Raw genomic sequence first — 17,696 nt, 5'->3', positions numbered from 1 at the left:
AGTGTGCTCTAGCGGAGAGGGTGACTGCGGAGGTCTGCAGCTTGACCTGGGGTAAGGTGGCACCTGCTGACCTGGCAGGGGAAGCTGGACCACTGTGAGGAACAAGTGGCTGGAAGAGGGACAGCCTGTGGGGGGCAGGGAGCGGGTGGGGGCCTGAGTCCCCCATCTGGCCCAAACCCTGCCATGCAGGGGCCTGGCTCTCTCCTGAATCCCTGGGGGAGGCCTACCAGCCACCATTGCCCAATTCCCTAAAGCCACGGGGATACACTTCGCCGGTGGGTAACCTGCACAGCCGTGAACATCACCTGTAGGAGCTACCCTCATCCAGTAAGAAGCCAGCAACCAAGCCATTAATTCCATGAAACCCTAAGTCAACTCTTACCTAGCTCATGCCTTTCTCAGCCTTTGTCAATTCTGGGAAAGGAAGTGTAATAAAAAATAAGCAACAGCATTCGTGAACATTAAAAACAGACCTTCACTTGCGTAATCCCATTTAAAGCATTTCTCCTTCACGGTCATGTGAAGATACAACGAGAAGGGGACCGTCTACAACCCAGGAAGAAGGCTCTCACCAGAACCAGACTCGGCTGGCCCCCTGACCAGACTTCCAGCCTCCAGAACCGGGAGGGACAAATGTCTGTTTGGCCCACTCAGTCTATGGCATTTGTTCCAGTGGCCGGAGCTCACCCAGATGCCGTTTGCTGATGCTTCCCTTCTTCCCTCTCGTCTAGACCATGAGCTTCATGAAAGCGGTTCTTTGTGAAGAGCACTGCTTAGAAAACATAGGACTTTGGGCTTCGCCAGCAGGAGGAGAAACAAAGTAACTTGTGAAGTGACAAATGGATTCCCGACCCTCTCAGCCCTGAAGCAGCAGCTCTCAGCCAAGGGATCTCACCCCTGGAGAGCCTGCAAACTCTTGGGGACCTGGTGACACCTGGGCCAATCAGATGGGTCCCCAGGAGTGAGATCCAGGCATCACTAGCATTGAAGGCTCCCCGGGTGACTCAAATGTCCACCCAGGTAAGACCAACCTCCCTAAAGCTAAAGGAGCAAGGTACTGGGGCGAGGGTCCCCAACTAGAGGGAAAGCTGCCAGGTACGCCTTCGTGTTGCTCAGCGGAGTAGCTGCTTTACAGCTACAGAGGGGATGAAGGCTGAGGGAGACAGAGGGTGGTACACTGTTTCGATAAATCAAAATAAAACAAATAGCAACAAGTTCACAAAAGAACTTTTTATTTGAGGCAGGAAGTCCGGATGAAAGGGTTACAACAGTTCCCAGCAGCCGAAATCCAGGTGTTAGTGGCACTATTATTTCAACTTCGTAGATTCAACTTAGTCAGGAAAGAGTCCTAAGGTCCTACTTTCCCAGCTGGACAGAAGAAGGGCAAAGAGAACCGGAAGAAGCTTCTAACCTACAGATGCTGCTCTTCAGACCTGACACCGAGCCAGCCCAGCCCTCACTGGCCTGGCTGCAGGTCGCTGACCCACCAGGGAAGGCAGAGGCCACGCTACACTACATACAGGGAAAGTGACCCGGGGACACAGTGGCAGGTCACCTGGAGGGGGAAGAGGCACCGAGAGCTTCAAAACTCCACGTTGAAGGGATAGTCCTTGTGGGAGGCACAGCTGTCGGGAGAAAAAGAGGAACATGTTATTTTTACAAGGCAAGGGATTTTGACCAAGAGATGACCGAAAGCAATGGTGAGGGTCTCATTATAGGCAGAAATACAGGCCTCAGAGACGAGCCACTGTCCAGACGGCAGGTCATGGGTCTGTGCTGGGGGCCCCCGAAGCCCCCCTCCAGGCTCCTCTACCACAGGCTGTCATCAGTTGGCACCTCTGTGACGGACCGCCCCCCCTCCCTGTGTGCCCAGCACCGTGCCTGAGACAAGCAGGGCACCAAGACACGGTTCCTGCTTCCTGGTCAGTCAGGCTAACTGGCAGGACCAGAGTATCCCATAGTCTGAAACAGCAAGAGGGTGACCAGAGAGGGGTCAGGAGTCTGCATGTGACAGAGCTAGCGCTCTGAGGACACAGAAGCTGCCTGGGGTCGGCGGGAGCTGAAGGGAGCCCCACAGAGCAGTGCAGAGTAGGACGCGGGAGACAGAGGGGAGGGAGAGGCGGGGTGAGCACGTATGAACATGGCCAATGGCTCGTGCTGGAACAAGTTTTGGCACTCACAACGGAAAGGCTGGCTGGGCATAGTGTGAAAGGCCCAGGAAGAACCCAGCACAGGGCCCAGAACGCTCAAAGATTTGGAGTCATTCACAACATCCCCATAGTCTGCTCCTTTTTTAGCCTCCCATCAAGCCTGAGTGACAGGACCCTGCCCTCAGCAACGGAGGCTCACTAGAGCGAGAGCTGCCGAAAAGAGGCAATGGACGTGTATGTCTAGTGAGAAAGCGGCCTCGGCGAGCTGGGAATGTGGAAGCCAGCCTCTCCCTCCCTACTCCAGCCCCAACCCGTCCCCATTAAGCAGCAGCAGCCCCCAGACTCATCCGACAGCTCTCTCTGGAGTCGCACTGGACAGCGGAGGGAGTATAACGGAAAAGGGACCGTCGGAAAACCACTGCGGTCTGTCAGCCCCGAGAGCTCCAATACGTTGTGTCAGCAGTGGGAAGTGAATGGATGATACTGAGACTCTCACAGAAGAGACGTCACCTGGTGAACGATTCACTTTTCTCTCCCTGCCCACTTGGTTCAAAAAGGATCTTAGTGCCGAAAGGTTAAGCACTAACACGACCAGGGACATCAGAAACGGCCTGGTGTGCCGGTGCCAGTGATACGCCGTTAGAGGCCCGTGACGGCCACGTGCTCACAGGCACAGTCACACCCAAGCGCAGGAGAGTCTTGCCCAGGACGCAGAGCCGGCGGACAGGTGCAGGGGTGGGGGGCACCGGCGCTGCCAACGGCACTGAGAGGGAGCAGAGGCGGGAGTGAGGAGGCTGGCGCGCAACCCCACCTCAGGGCAAGTCCAAGTCTTGCTCAGAGGACTAACTGCTGGGAAATGGGAAGAAAGAGAGGCCACACACACAGTGGGAAAGGAGGTGGGAGGTTTCTTCTTAAAAACGCAGAGAGGAATGAGTTTTAAACTTTGGTTACTGTACTGTAGGAGGAGCGGGGGTAGGGGGTGTGGGGGAGAGACACACAACAACCTTCCTTGTCACCTCCCTCCGTTACCACACTACAAATCGCAGGGAACACAAGCAGCCAGCGAATTCGCAGCTGGAAGGGCTCTGGGTGACCATCAGTCAGGGAGGGGTCGAGAGGTTTCCTCAGCCTCAAGCACCAGTCTTCCTACTGAACCCCTCTGATTACGTCACTATGAGGTAAGAGTCACATGTGAATTCTCCCAGGAAGGTGGGCAGGAGCCCCATGGAGCACTTGGTTTCAGACGAGCCGCTAAGATTTGAAAATTAATGCTAAAATGTGTAGTTGCTGCAGGTTAGGCCAACAGTGCCCCTGGGGTGGGAGGAGAGATCTAGAACCGATCGTTTGGCATTTTCCCCTTGGCTGTGTGCAGTTCAGCTGACATGGGTTCAAGCGTTTCCACTGTGCACAGGTGAGACAGCAAGGCACCGGTGGGAACCATTGCTAACGGGACTCGGACCTCATGGCCTCCGGGAGCTTCCCTCGTGCTGCGGCCTTAGCTTCCCTTCCCGCGCGCACTCACCTCACCAAGGCACACACACGCCAGTCCCGGTTGTAGCTGAGCAAGGTGGTCATATCCACACTGCTCAGTTCGAAGTCAAAGACCTCAAAAGAAAAAAAAAAATCCAGTAAATTCTTCAAATAAAGGTCAAACCCAGAATACAAAGTATCCAAACAGCTCCGGGCGCAGCTGCTGAGGAGAGGCTGCCCTGAGCGGGGAGGGCAGGAAGACAAGGGTCCAAGACAGGGAAGTGCAGTTTCTTCCCAGAAGGCCCACAGGCCGCCAGGATACTGCTCGGAAGAAGACGGGCCCTCCCCTCTGGAGCCTCCCAGTAAAATGGAACTTCTTGGTCCATTTTGTGACTGTCAACATCACAGAAGTGCTAAGCATCACTGTGATGAGCACAGGTGGGAAGAAAATGACGCATCACAGGCGTCTCTGCCTCCGTTGACACAGAAGCGAAGGAAAGAGGTCACGCGACAACTCCCACACAAGGACAGATTTGGCAGCACGCTGGAGGGAGGCGCTACGCAACCCTCAGAGGGGCCAGAGAAATTGAGAAGGAAGCCCGGCTGGGGGCTGAAGGGTGCCGTCAGAGGCGGAGCTAGACAGAGGACAAGAAAGGCCTGTCAGAAGGGGAACCATTCCCATGAGGGCCGCGGGCTGCCGGGGAAGAACTCGGCGTCGGGGAGGCCAGCAGCCGGTGAGCCCGGGAGGGGCGGCGCACGTGGGGACAGGGAATGCCCTCATGTCAGAATGTCCAGAAAGCGGGGCGCCTGGGTGGCTCAGTGGGTTGAGGCCTCTGCCTTCGGCTCGGGTCATGATCCCGGGGTCCTGGGATCGAGCCCCACATCGGGCTCTCTGCTCCGCGGGGAGCCTGCTTCCTCCTCTCTCTCTGCCTGCCTCTCTGCCTAGTTGTGATTTCTGTCAAATAAATAAAAAATATTAAAAAAAAAAAATGTCCAGAAAGCAAGCCTGCTGGACACTCGCTGGTGACCTCTGTGGGCAAATGCGCTCACTTGCTGTCTCCACCGGCTGGCTCTCTGAGAGGTGACAGGATGGTGGGGGTCCCACACGGGACAGTCCAGGCATGAGAGGAGAGGCCCTCTGTCCTGCTCCGCTGAAAAAACCCTGGCCAAGCAGCCAGGATCTTACCTGAAAGTTCTCAGCAATGCGTTCGGGTGTCACGGACTTGGGGATCACCACCAAATTCCTCTGAATGGGGAACCGGATCAGAACCTGTGAACAGAGGGGCCGAGTGTGTACGTACACCAATAACCTACATTATCATGTCCCTCAGTCTCATCTACATCCACTCCCCAAAGACAGAAATTCCAGAATGTCACATGCAAGGAAACGGAGGCTCAGAGAGGTCAGGGTCCCCCCGAGTCATGCCATGCGCTGCTTTGTCTCCCAGGTGTCCTGGTCACAAGCAGGAAGCCATCCTACCACTTGGGAGAAAAAGAACATTTCCCAGGTGGCTGGTACTGAGCGCTCTCCTGTGAGCAGGGAGGAGCTTCCCACATCCGTCAGCAAACGAGGCCCCCGGGGCGGCCTGTGGAGGTAGGAGGCCGGCGCCCCCATCCCCACCACGTGGGCATCATCTGGCTTCCCAGTCTGTGCGCCCGACTACCACCCGCTCCAGGACCTCAAGCTGCACTTCCAGGGAGGGCTTGGCTGGGCTTGGTCACCTCTCCCTCCCCGCTCAAGGGGACCACTACGAATGCAGGGAGTTCGGGGAACAGTCCCGGGCACGTGGAGAGGACGGTACCTGAGCTGTGGTTTTATTGTGCTTGGCCGCAATAGCTTTGATCCTGGGATCCTCCAACAGGGAAGGGTCCTCAGGCTTGGCCCTGGAGACAGAAAGACGGCCTGTGTGAGCGCCTGGCCTCGCTTCCGCTCGAGGACAGCCCATGGGTCTAACTCCCATCGGCCTTTGAGGGCAGCCCACCAGTCTCCTCCTGACTTGAAGCTCAGGCACAAACTCCCAATCCTTAGGAAAAAGAGCGGCCATTTTGCTACTAGAAAGGACAACCAGAAAACCCAATGAGAGGCTCCTGGGTAGGTCTGAAAAGTGGCGCCAGAAGCATTTTCCTTGATGCTGAATTTTTCTTTCTAGCCATCTCTAACCTTCACCGATGGACACGATCCAGTGGGAACCTCACCAAGGCCTGTCAGGAGAGCCGAGGGGACTGTAGGCGGTCACCACAATGCCCTTGGACTGGCAGTACTGGATTAGCTTCTCCTGAGTGAGGTACGGGTGGCACTCAATCTGCAGATGCAAACAGAGGGCTGGGGTAGCACGCGGGCACGGCTGTGGGGACATACAGGAAGCCCCCCTCCCCAACAGAAAATGATGTACAGCCTTCTGAGCTCCCAGATAAGCAGGAACAACAGTCCCTGTTTCCCAGCAAGTGTCTTCGATACGAATAACAATGATGTTATTATCATGGACTGTGGCCATGGGCACTAAGGGTTTGTTCTGGCTTTGGCCAATTTATCAACTGTGATGGGCCCACATGCTGATAATCCTGGAGAGCCTGAGTCATCCCAAGCCAGGCTCACACCCTGTCTCTCCTGCAAGTGCAGCTCCCAGGTGGGTCATCATCATGCTCAGTCCCAAATTGGGACCTGCCTCCTGGCTGCTCCCTGGGGGACACAGACCAGAAGTGACTGCCAGGTTCAGCGAGTAACTGAACAGCCTCCCAAACACACCTTCCCCCACCCATGTTTACCTGGTTAACAGCTGGCTTGTATTTTAATCCAGGTTTGTTTAAGATCTTCTCGACTTGGAGATGATTGAAATTGGAGACTCCAATAGCTTTCACCAGCCCTTCCTCCACCAGCTCTTCCATGGCCTACCAACGAAAGAGGGGCTGCTTGCTTCTGACATGTGCCCCAGAGGACAGGAATGAAAAGAGCATCTCTGACTCCAACCAGTTTAACGGGTCCTGCCCTTACTAACCAGCACCGGCAAACTAGAGCTCGGAGAAACCAAGAGCCACCAAAACAAAAGCCCAGCTGGCTTTAAGAAGACAGGAAGAGCAAAAATGGTGACCAAACACCAAAATGCAGGGGAAGACACAGCAGAGCAGATCACTCACAGGAGAAAGAGAGACCAGCAAGGAGGGAGAAGACCGAGTCAGCAACTGCCTTACCTCCCACGTGTCCACAAAATTGGTGTCGCTGGGAATCACATTGCCTTCCCCATCCAGCGGGAAATATTCCTTCCCGTGCTGTTGTTACAAGAGCACATGGTCAATGACAGCCCTTCCCAGGCCTGGATCTTTAAAAGCGAAGTTCTAAAAAAAAATGACTCTTAACTACCATAGCTAAGCTCTCAGAAGATCGTCAAGGGCAAACCCACAGGCCAGTGTGAAAAGGAAACGGGCAGACAACTCCTAAAGCCCCCAGACCCTGTTCCTTTCAAATGGGTTACAGCTGACTGTCCAACGGAACCAGCACAATACACCAGGGCTAGAGGACAAAAACCACATGCCTTCACTCTGGCTGACAAAGCAGAACACAGACCCTGTGGCTAGAAAGAACTCATAACCCAAAGTGTGTTTGGTGTAGAGACTCGGGCTTCTACAGGATGGGGCCGGACTGTACCCACACACGGAGGCAGAGGGTGACAGCCAAGGAGGTCTTCGGGCCACATACAGAATGTCCCCTGACCCACGTGCGCGGACAGTTTGAAACGGTACCACCGGCAAACGACAAAGCACAGAGCTCCTCCAACTCTAACAGTCAGTCGAGTCGCCCATGGTTCAGATTCAGCAGGCGTGGGGGTTTGGGGGCGGACAGCTCCCAGGGACCGTGCCCAAGCCAGTAAGGACTCACACAGAGCGTGTGCCCACCTGTACCCTAAAGCGGGAGAGCTTAACACAGCCCGAGCTGCACGGACCGACAGTGGCCGCCTACCTTGAAGCCCGTCGGCCAGTGGATAAGGTAGAGGTCCAGGTAGTCCAGCTTCAGGTCGCTGAGCGTCTTCTGGCAGGCCCCCTTCACCATGCTCTTCTCATGGAACGTGCACCACAGCTGAGGCCGGCGAGAGAGCACGTCTCAGCTGGCAGCCAGACGGCTCCAAGACACCACCCGCCCCCCTTCTCACTGGGACGCTGTAAACAGGCGTGAGAGAATTTCCATTGCACACCGTGGACCTGAATTTTCCAAAGGAAGGCAGGATCATCGGGTCAGGGAAACCTGTCAGAGGGACCAAACTGAAGGCCTAATGAGAATGGACAGGTCAGGAAGGCCCAGGCCCTAAATATGAGCTCCCATGGCCATTTTCCTACAGGACTGGTGTCTGTGGGGTCAGCCTCACTCTCCCACCCAGGGTTCCTCTGGGCACCGACAGCCTCCAGATGAAAGATGGTGGCCATCAGTGGAGATCCAGCCTCCAGCCGGAAACCAAGTTCTGTCCTCAAAGAGAACTCCCTGGAAAGGGAGCACCAACCCACAACCTAAGCCTTATTGACAAGGGGCTCTAACCAATGGCCCTACATGGAATGACTATCCAACAGACAGTGGACCGGTGAGCTCTGGAACCCTCTATGGCCTGTAGTCAACTCATTTCCCCAGAGGATGGTCTCAGCTCCGGCACCCACGCTGTCCTCGGACAAACAGGAGAGAGAGGCCTGTGGCCCAGGCTCCCCTGCAGGGCGGCACCTTGCTGACGATGAAGAGGTCCTCACGCTTCACCACCTGCTCCTTGAGCTTCTCCTGGATGGCCAGGCCCACCTCATTCTCGTTCTGGTACACATGAGCACAGTCGATGTGGCGGTAGCCGAGGTCAATGGCGATCTTCACAGCCTCAGTCACTTTGCCTGGAGGGGACTGAATGGAAAAAGACCTGAAGACATGGAGTTCAAATCAACAACGAAGCAACCCAGGAAGAAAGAAGGGCAGTGTGAGCCTCCCGCTGAAGCTCCCTTCCCTTTCCCACAAGCTCCCTTCCCTTTCCCATGGCTGCCGATGGCCAGCGGCTTCCCCAGAGCTTCCATCAGCTCGGGGGGGTGGGGGGGGGTGCGACCCAGGTGAAAGGCCACACGATTTCACCTGAGCATCCTCAGACCACTTCACCGCAGCCCACCCTAAAAACACGTGCCAGAGCTGTCTCCCTGGCTTCTCTACATCTCTACTTCTCTGTATCTGTTGATTTACAAACCACCGTATAAAAACAAAACAAAAAACACCCTATCTGAATCTTTTAGGTTCCCAAGACAATAAGGGTGCCATTTCCTTCAAATAGCTCAGAGTATTTCAATAACTGCTGTAGATATTTACCCAATGCCCATTTGGTTTCTGAGCTGTCACTGAACGCCCATGCTTTACTCTCTCCTTTTGGGTGTGGAGTCCGACACTGGCAATCACTCGTTTTTCAGCAGTTTTGGGAGATGATCATAAAGTCAAGAACCTTATGGATACAGACTCAAAGGCAGGTGCTTTCCTTTTTTTTTTTAAGATTTTATTTATTTATTTGACAGAGATCACAAGTAGGCAGAGAGGCAGGCAGAGAGAGTGAGAGGGAAGCAGGCTCCCTGCTGAGCAGAGAGCCCGATGCGGGACTCGATCCCAGGACCCTGAGATCATGACCTGAGCCGAAGGCAGCGGCTTAACCCACTGAGCCACGCAGGCGCCCCGGCAGGTGCTTTCTTTGCAACCACATGAGAACCTGCTCTAAGAGGCAAAGGTGGGAGACAGCCCCTCTAAGACCCCAGCAGACAGAAGGGAGCTGGGAGGAGAGGGGAAACGGGCATCAATAAAATGGGCGGGCAGAGCTGCAAAGAGGCTGATGAACTCTGCGAGCCCAAGCCACGCGACCACCTCTACAGCCTTCAAGCTCCGCCAGCACCCAGACTGACCGCACGGACATTTACTCCATCTCCTCGCTGATCCTACTCAGACCAGAGAGGCGAAAAATACACTCATGTGCAACAGACTGTGGAATGAATACAGAGCATTCCTCCAGAGAGCTGGAGGAGAAGGGAATGAAAAGGAAAACTCCCCAGGGCTATGAGCAGCTGCAGACATTGGCTGTTCCGACATCAGCTGTTGTTAACAGGCCTGGCAGGAGGGGGGTGGGTGGGGGTGGTAGATTATGAACCAGTGAGAACAAGTGTATGGCCAGAGCCTGATGGCACACTGAGCTTGTTCACCCCGAAGGAGGGAGCAGAGGCGGGTTGCTAAGCTCAGGTGTGAGAGAGGGTACATCTCCAGATGACTGACCTCCCTGTTCCTTAGAAGACCGAAGACGCTACGAGGGCAGCCTTCCCCACCACTCAAGATTCAAGGGACGAAGCAGGGGGCGGGCACACTCCCCAGGCCCAGCCTGGCCACACGTTGCATCTGTCACAGCAAATGGTGCAAAGGCAGTGGCATGACCCAAACCAGGCCCGTGAGACTCAGTCTCTGGAACTACCCAGACAAGCTCCTATTCTGCTGGGGGAATGGAGCCAGGAGCTACTTGAAGAGAGCAGGGCTGAGAGACAGGAGTGTTGAGAGAGACTGCTCCTAGCGACATCACATAGCCTCAACGCTAGTATGCCCCAGAGCGTCCTGTGGGCCCATGAATCCCCACCTCAAACTCTTATTCTGCCCAACATGGAGTTGGTTATTCAGCTCCTTGGAGCCAGAAAGTGTAAACTAGCATAATCAAGGTTGCCAAAAGAGTGGCATGAAACTGAAAAAAAGTTCATGCTATGCTTTTAGAGAAGCTAAGGGAAGAGATGACCAAGAGATCAGCTAAGGACACATGTGCTGGGACGCTGGCCACGCTGCTTTCCTGCACATGCAAGGACTGTTGGGCATTTTATAAATTCAATGTGCAGGAGCTGTAGCAATTTGTGACAAGACTCCTGAGAATGGGAGCTGTGTGCCAGCCTCCCCTTTTGGGGGATAAGTTTTGCAGCCACGAGGAAGCCACAAGAAGCCACGTGCTCTACCACAGGGGGACTGATGGCCATCCCCTGGGCTGACCCTGGAACAGACGTCCTGGTTACCAGAAGGTTTGTGCCAGGGCAGATCATGTCACTGAATGGAAAGAGACGAGTTGGGTATTTGGCCCACACAGGCTCAAACTGAAAATATGGACTTGTTTTTTACCAGTCTTCAATACATTAATATACATTAATACAGCGAATCTATCACAAGCCCAGCAGACGCTGTTATCTCTATAGCGAGGGAAAGTAAGGCACGGAGAGGGGGCCCACCCTCACACAGTCAGTCAAAGATGTCAGGACTCAAACCTCAGCAGAAGAACCTTAAGAGCCATGCTCTGCCTAGAGATCTGACCCCCCCGGTGTGGGCCCTAAGAGGCACAAGACACTGGTCAGTGAAAAGATAAGTGTTGTGGGCTTGAAAAAAATCATTCTCTGGAATGAAAATGTACCAGAGTCCATGAATTCTACTACTAATCATCTCAACGTGACCCTTCCCAGAAAAAGACTAAACAAACTTCTCTTACCACTAATGAATCAGTCAATTTAAGTTACGGTGAAAAAATCACACAATAAACTAGTACATGATTATACCGTCTCTCCATTTCGGGTCTGCATTTATGAACGCAAACACAGGGGAGTGGTCCAAACTGAAACTTTGGAAAGAAAATAAATCATAAAGGTGTATTTCCATACGTTTCACAGGAAATCTGCAGAAAACCATTACAGGAAACATTCAAATTACAAATGATCCAACTATACAAATCCTACAGACTAAATCGTGTTTTGATTCAATTCTGCCAATAATCTGCCCTGTGACTTGGGCAAACCCATGAATGCCCAACTCTCTTGGACCTTCGAGCTCCAGAGAGCATTGGCTCAGAAAGCAACCTGACAACAAGAGTCAGCGCTGATGGCATCCATGGACGGCAGTGAGAACTCTCAGCCCCCGGGGGGGTCCCCACCATGTCCACAAGATAGGCTTCCCTATCTCCTCTAACACGTGCAGCCAGCCAATACCAACTCAGATCTTATTAGTGCCCCCCCCTTTAGACACACACACTTTTAAAACTTAATCATCTTCCCCTTTACATGTAGCTTTTACCTGTTACCTCAAAATAATAACCCTCCCTCTATTCCCTCTGCAAGGCTCAACCAGGTTATAAAGTGGTGTCAATGGTAAAAAACAAAAGTATTTCAGAGCTGAATCCCTTGTAGAATCAATCATGGGGATTTCTGGAAAGAGGGGACTGTGTTCTTTCTGATGTATTTTTTTAAAAATTTCTCTAGTTAGCAGGTATTATGTTGCAATGAAGGTGGGGGTGGGGGACCAAAGGAAACTTTACCTTGGGGAAAAAAATTCCTGGGCAAGTTAAGAACAGTGTGCCAATGATAATCCTAGAGTAAGGAGCAGGAAACCATAACTTCTGACGTGAACTTAGATTTAATAAAGAAACACGGCCATCGGGCGCCTGGGTGGCTCAGTGGGTTAAAGCCTCTGCCTTCGGCTCAGGTCCTGCTGAGGTCTGCTCCGCAGACAGCCTGCTTCCTCCCCTCTCTCTGCCTGCCTCTCTGCCTACTTGTGGTCTCTGTCTGTCAAATAAATAAATAAAATCTTTAAAAAAAAAAAGAAAGAAAGAAACACGGCCATCAACCTCTAAAGCCTTTAAAAGTACCATGATCACAGAAAAGCTGTCCCCACAAACATTATTTAATCTCTTCCCATTAAATCAGCTTTTCTTTAGAGAAAATTAACCTTTGTCTAAGAGAAACTCATTTTTCATTATTAGGTTTGTTTATATACAAGTGGTCTCACAATATAATTTTCTATTTTAAGTGTTTGTTTTAAGTATAAGTCATTTCAACCAGAAGCAAGTATAACAGGCATTAGTGACTTCTTAAACATGTATTCCAACTTCTGATTAATTCACTTGGAATCTTTTGAAAGAGGAGTTGGCAAACTTTTTCTGTAAGATGCCAAACAGGAAATACTTGAGGCTTTGTGGGCTCAACGGTGGATCGCACCTGCCCCACTCTGCCGCTGCAGCACAGCAGTCATAAATAACGAGTACCCGTGAGGTGTGTTCTAATAAAACTTTATTTACAAAAATGGTCTGTGGCTTGTAGTTTACCAAGCCCTTCCTATGCCAGAAGAGCATACAAAGAAATGGGGATTAGGCAAGAGGCCCAGCCTTGATTTGTCCTATTCTCATTCACAAATCAAATTTCTGGTGTCTAATTCAGCATCATGATAACAAAAAGTTAGGCATTCTGACAGTGAACATGGGTATTTTGGTGACCAAAAGCGTTTAATGCCTGTTCTAAGTTAACCAGTGGACAACACAGTCTCAATCAACTTCAGGGAAGTCTGAGCAGACTGGTTTCCTCACTCTGCAGGGCACTCAACACTTCCACCAGCACAAATGGGAGACTGGGGATCTCGTGGTTTCTATAAACAAGGCTTAAGGTCTGCTGTACTCCTAAGGCTCCAACAGACCAAGCATGGGGGAGATCCAGAGAATAATCCATGCTACCTCTCGTGTCCAATCTACGGTCAACACAAAGTGCGTTTTCAATGTTTGGGGCAGATAACCCAACCTCATGATCAGTCTGTTCACCTCATTTTACAGCTCCGTACAAATGATAAGGAGTTGACCACCCTTTTAGTTGCGTTATCACACGAAAACAGTTAATCTGGCTATTACAGACCAACTAATAAAACCTGAATCAATCTCTGCTGAATTCGAAGACACTCCTATCTCCACTTGGTTGAGACGGCAATAGACCGGGACTGGCCCTGCTTGGGAAGACTTACTTAAATATCTCTGATCTTGAAGAGCGATGAGGTTGAAGCCCGCAGGGAAAGGAGGCAGGTGAACAGTAAAACCAAGTTACTGTCTCAGCTTCAATGCCAGCACCTCTCCCCAAACGTGCGATCTTGGGGCCATTACAAGCCTGTGACAGATAATCTTTCTCAGCATTTTTTTCTACCTCGTGTGTTCTTAAAGGGGGAGATATCACCCCTAAAGGCTAAAAACTGGTTCAGTGGGGACAAAAAAATCCAAATAAAGCTTAGCTTACACAACGGTTTGTGGCCCTCTGAAGGGCTTGAGGACATAAAAGATGTACAGTCTATTTCTGATGTAAATTTTTTACACGGGGAGCAATTAGGGAAAAATGTCTCAAAGGTTCCTGTGTGGCGCAGGGATGGAGAAAATGGGAAAGAGGTTAAGAAACGCGGTTGCACTCCACTCCTCGGTTTGCGGCACCTGGGTGCGTTACAGTGATCAAGCTACCAACAATTTTTCAGCAAAGTCAGAACATTTACTAGCAAGAGGGTATCAGAAGAAATCTCTGTTTTAACGGCTTCCCGGCAAAACAATGTTGGTGGGTTTACTTCCTGTCTAACGGGGAAGGCCAGCTTGCCGGGGAGAAACACTCCCTAAGCCACATGGGGTTGGAGGCAGAGATGTTCTCCCAACTGCCTGAAAGCCTCCCCTCCAAAGACAGAAAGGCAGATTTGAGGACCTTTGATGCGACACCAGACTGGAGACCATGAGAGCCCCGAGAAGGGAAGATGCCATGACAGGAAAGATCTGCGAGAACAAGCAACTGTACCGGCTTGCAGAGCCTCCCCGACTTCTCACAAAGATAAGCAAATGAACCTTCTTTTGTCCAGCATCTGTGAAAAAACATGTACACACATATGGGGAAAGGGGGAATAACTATGATCTATACTATCTGTTATACTTAAAAAAAAAAGAAAGAAAGAAAAGGATTCCACTCTGAGCCCATACTTGTGCTACTTGTTACACTGTGACCTTCTCATCACACCTCAACACAACTGCTACAAACCTCATCTTCTCACCTCCACCACCATCCAAAGTTATCTTACTTCTTTCTATTAATTCAACACCTATCTACGTTATTTCTTTGGGTGCCTACTGTTTACCAGGCATTGTGAGACATGCTGGAAATACTTGTGAACGAGACCGATGCTACCTCGCCCTCAAAGAATGTAGTCTGCCAGAATGAATGACCTAAGTATAGATTTTATAATGTTATTTTAAATGAATACATGGTTTTTCAGGTCATTAAGTGTGCAGGTCCAGGATTTAAAACTCTTGTTTAGGGGGTGCCTGGGTAGCTCAGTTGGTTAAGCATCCAACTCTTGATTTTGGCTCAGGTTGTGATTTTAGGGTCCTGAGAACAGGGTTTGCGCGTGGCGGAGAGCCTGCTTAAGATTCTCTCTCCCTGGGGCACCTGGGTGGCTCAGTGGATTAAGCCGCTGCCTTCGGCTCAGGTCATGATCTCAGGGTCCTGGGATGGAGCCCCACATCGGGCTCTCTGCTCTGCAGGGAGCCTGCTTCCTCCTCTCTCTCTGCCTGCCTCTCTGCCTACTTGTGATCTCTCTCTCCGTCAAATAAATAAATAAAATCTTTAAAAAAAAAAAAAAAAAAAAAAGATTCTCTCTCCCTCTACCCCCCCCCCCACCATCCCACTTCTATGTGTGCCCTCTCAGTAAAAAATAAAAAAATAGGGGTGCCTGGGTGGCTCAGTGGGTTAAGCCCTCTGCCTTCGGCTCAGGTCATGATCTTGCGGTCCTGGGATCAAGCCCTGCATCAGCCTTTCTGCTCAGCAGGGAGCCTGCTTTCCCCTCTCTCTCTGCCTCCCTTTCTGCCTACTTGTGATCCCTCTCTCTCTCTCTGTCAAATAAATAAGTAAATAAATATTTTTAAAAAAAATAAAAATATAGGGACACCTGGGTGGCTCAGTCAGTTAAGCGTCCGTTCTCTGTTTCAGCTCAGATCACGATCTCAGGGTCTTGGGATGGAGCCCCACATTGGGCTCTGAGCTCAACAGGGAGTCTGCTTGAGGATTCTCTCCCTCTTTCTCTGCCCCTGCTTGCACGCTCTCTAAATAAATAAATCTTTAAAAAAATTAAGTTTAAAGAATTTTAAACCTTTTCAAGAACTTTTATTCCTTATTTGACCTAGAAAAATAATTGTCAAACGATGAACCAAGGTCAAGAACCAAATTTTTGAAAACACAAAATAGAATAAAATACTGGAATCCATCCCACCTAGTCAAGTGTTTTGTGGATCTTTTGTTCCAGTTATATGCTTACGTCTGTGCGTGCCTGCATCATTATACAAACGATAATTTACTATTACCAAGAAAGTGTCTTTTCATATCCATTCCAAGATAATAACCCTCAACAGCTGAAATTTAACTCGGTATCACGGTCATAATTCAATTACACCCTCAGAGCCATCGCTGGACTTCTTGAAGAACACACAAATTACACACACTCTGATTACTCTGGCCAAGAAACACTGTGTGAAGCAATTCTATGACCCTTTTCTTATTTCCTATATTGACTTATCTTCAACTGCAGCTTTTAGGGTAGAGGTAAACCCCACCCTCTGTCCTAGATCAAACCATTTAACAGTGCCCTCAATCCTCTGTCTCTGGTTTCCTTATCAATGTGCGAATATCCAATGCCCAGGCCCACATTCAAAGACCCTGGGAAAACCTGGGTCATAGCGGTAGAATGTTACTATACAATGCCCCAAAACTAACTTCTAAGGGGCTTTTAAAAACACCAGGTTTTGTCCCAGCGCCCATAATACCACCCTTCTGTGCTCCCTACTTTCCAGGTCATCAGGCTAGCCTTTTTATTCCTAGCCATTTCTTGGGGACGCTGTAGAAAGATTTCAGCGGTGTTAAGGTTTCCTCAGACAGTTTTAATACTGAGGCCGGGGCACAGTTTTCTCTGGGCGGTCACCACCGGTGACCAGATTCTCTGCCAAGGTCTGCCCCGCATACGACAAACGGCCCCCAAGCCCCCTCAGCCCCGAGAGGCAGGCTCGGCTACAAGGGGTCAGCGTCGCGTGTTTGGGGACACGGAGACTGATGCATCCTGAGCCAACTCGCGGCAGCTAATTTAATTATCTGCAGTCTCCGGGCTTAATCTGAGTGCTTATTCCTGAGAGAGCAGAAACGGAAACCATTAAGAATAAAACTATTTAAAAGAGAGACAAAGACGCAGGTGCCACAGGTGCGGTTCAGACGCGAAAACGACGGCGATCGGCGGCGCCCCACACCCCTTTCGGCCCCATCAGCGCCCGGCGCCTCCCGGTTCCCACCCCCGGGGCCCGAGCGGCGGGGCTCAGGAAACCCCCCTCCGTGATTTTCCAGCCGGGACCGGATTCCAAGTGCGGCCTGGGGATCCCAGCCACCCAGCGTCTACAGCAGGGGTCCCCCATGCGAGGCCCCGGGACGCCAGGCCGGTGCCCGGGCCTCCGCAGGGACCACCCCGTCCCGCCAGGGCCCGGCCAGCCCAAGTATGGCTCCTTGGGAGGCCGGGCGTCCTCGGCGGGGCCGCTCTGGGTCACGGCGCGTCCCCACCGCCCCAGGCCGCGCTGAGCCCGAGAAGAGCCTTGGGGCGCGCCCCCCAGGGCATTTACCTTCCAGGTGCCCAGCCCCACGATGGGCATCTTGGCGCCGTTGTAGAGCACGAGGTGGCTGGCCATGACGACTAAACTCCGCAGACCCCTCCCGAAGACCATGCCGCTCGGCCCCTATGCAGGCCTTTAAATAGCCCGAGAGGCCGGCAGAAAGGGCGGGTCCGACGGACGCGCGGCTGCGCAAAGGCGGCTTCTGATTGGCCGGCCCGAGCCGAGGCAGGGGTGCGGCAGCCCGAGGGCTCGGCGAGGATGCGCCTTCCGCTGGGTCCCAGAAGGACCGGATTTCTGCCGCGCCACTGGCTCGCCCACGCCCCACCGGCGGCGGCGGTAGAGACCTCGCCAAACAGTGGAGGCACGTGGAAACCGGAATGCTTCAGCGAAAGTACCAGACATCCTATAAATAAGTAGACTGGGAAGGAGTTCGGGTTTCTTTTTTTTTCTTTTTCTTTTTTTTTAAAAAGGAGCCCCGAAAGATACATTTATCTGTGATCCAGCCCCAGTCACGCTCCTGGAGAATAGCACCAATGTCCTACCCTTGATCTGGAGGAATCCTACTGACTCCAAGTACAGGTTAGCAGCGTACTTTTCTTTTAGAAAGGTGCCTATCAGACAAATGGCTTGCAGTATTGTTGCA

The 17,696-nt window shown here is 51.8% G+C and overlaps 1 protein-coding gene across 1 annotated transcript; it reads right to left on the bottom strand.

Annotated features, from left to right (window-relative positions):
- Nucleotides 1-1,211: 1,211 nt before the first annotated feature.
- Nucleotides 1,212-17,211, bottom strand: AKR1B1 (aldo-keto reductase family 1 member B). The gene is made up of 10 exons (XM_046021550.1): nt 17,063-17,211; nt 8,323-8,490; nt 7,576-7,692; nt 6,810-6,887; nt 6,387-6,509; nt 5,817-5,923; nt 5,423-5,504; nt 4,807-4,890; nt 3,673-3,755; nt 1,212-1,625 (listed from the first exon to the last, which is right to left on the bottom strand). Exons 1-10 carry the CDS (start codon nt 17,162-17,164, stop codon nt 1,583-1,585), a joined length of 987 nt encoding a protein of 328 aa, XP_045877506.1. The 5' UTR covers nt 17,165-17,211; the 3' UTR covers nt 1,212-1,582.
- Nucleotides 17,212-17,696: the final 485 nt, after the last annotated feature.

The sequence above is a fragment of the Meles meles genome, chromosome 10 (assembly GCF_922984935.1).
Source record: "Meles meles chromosome 10, mMelMel3.1 paternal haplotype, whole genome shotgun sequence".
In the NCBI taxonomy this organism is placed as follows: Eukaryota; Metazoa; Chordata; class Mammalia; order Carnivora; family Mustelidae; genus Meles; species Meles meles.
Note: the sequence above shows the minus strand (reverse complement) of the source record. Positions and strands in the feature narration are given on the sequence as shown.

What these genes read in the sequence shown, in the direction of transcription:
- AKR1B1 (XM_046021550.1), bottom strand. Translation starts at nt 17,164, where the DNA reads ATGGTCTTCGGGAGGGGTCTGCGGAGTTTAGTCGTCATGGCCAGCCAC. An exon ending in ATTTTGTGGACACGTGGGAG is followed by an intron (nt 6,510 to 6,809) that starts GTAAGGCAGTTG and finishes TTTCGTTGGTAG; the next exon opens with GCCATGGAAGAGCTGGTGGA. An exon ending in GCATTGCTGAGAACTTTCAG is followed by an intron (nt 3,756 to 4,806) that starts GTAAGATCCTGG and finishes TTTTCTTTTGAG; the next exon opens with GTCTTTGACTTCGAACTGAG.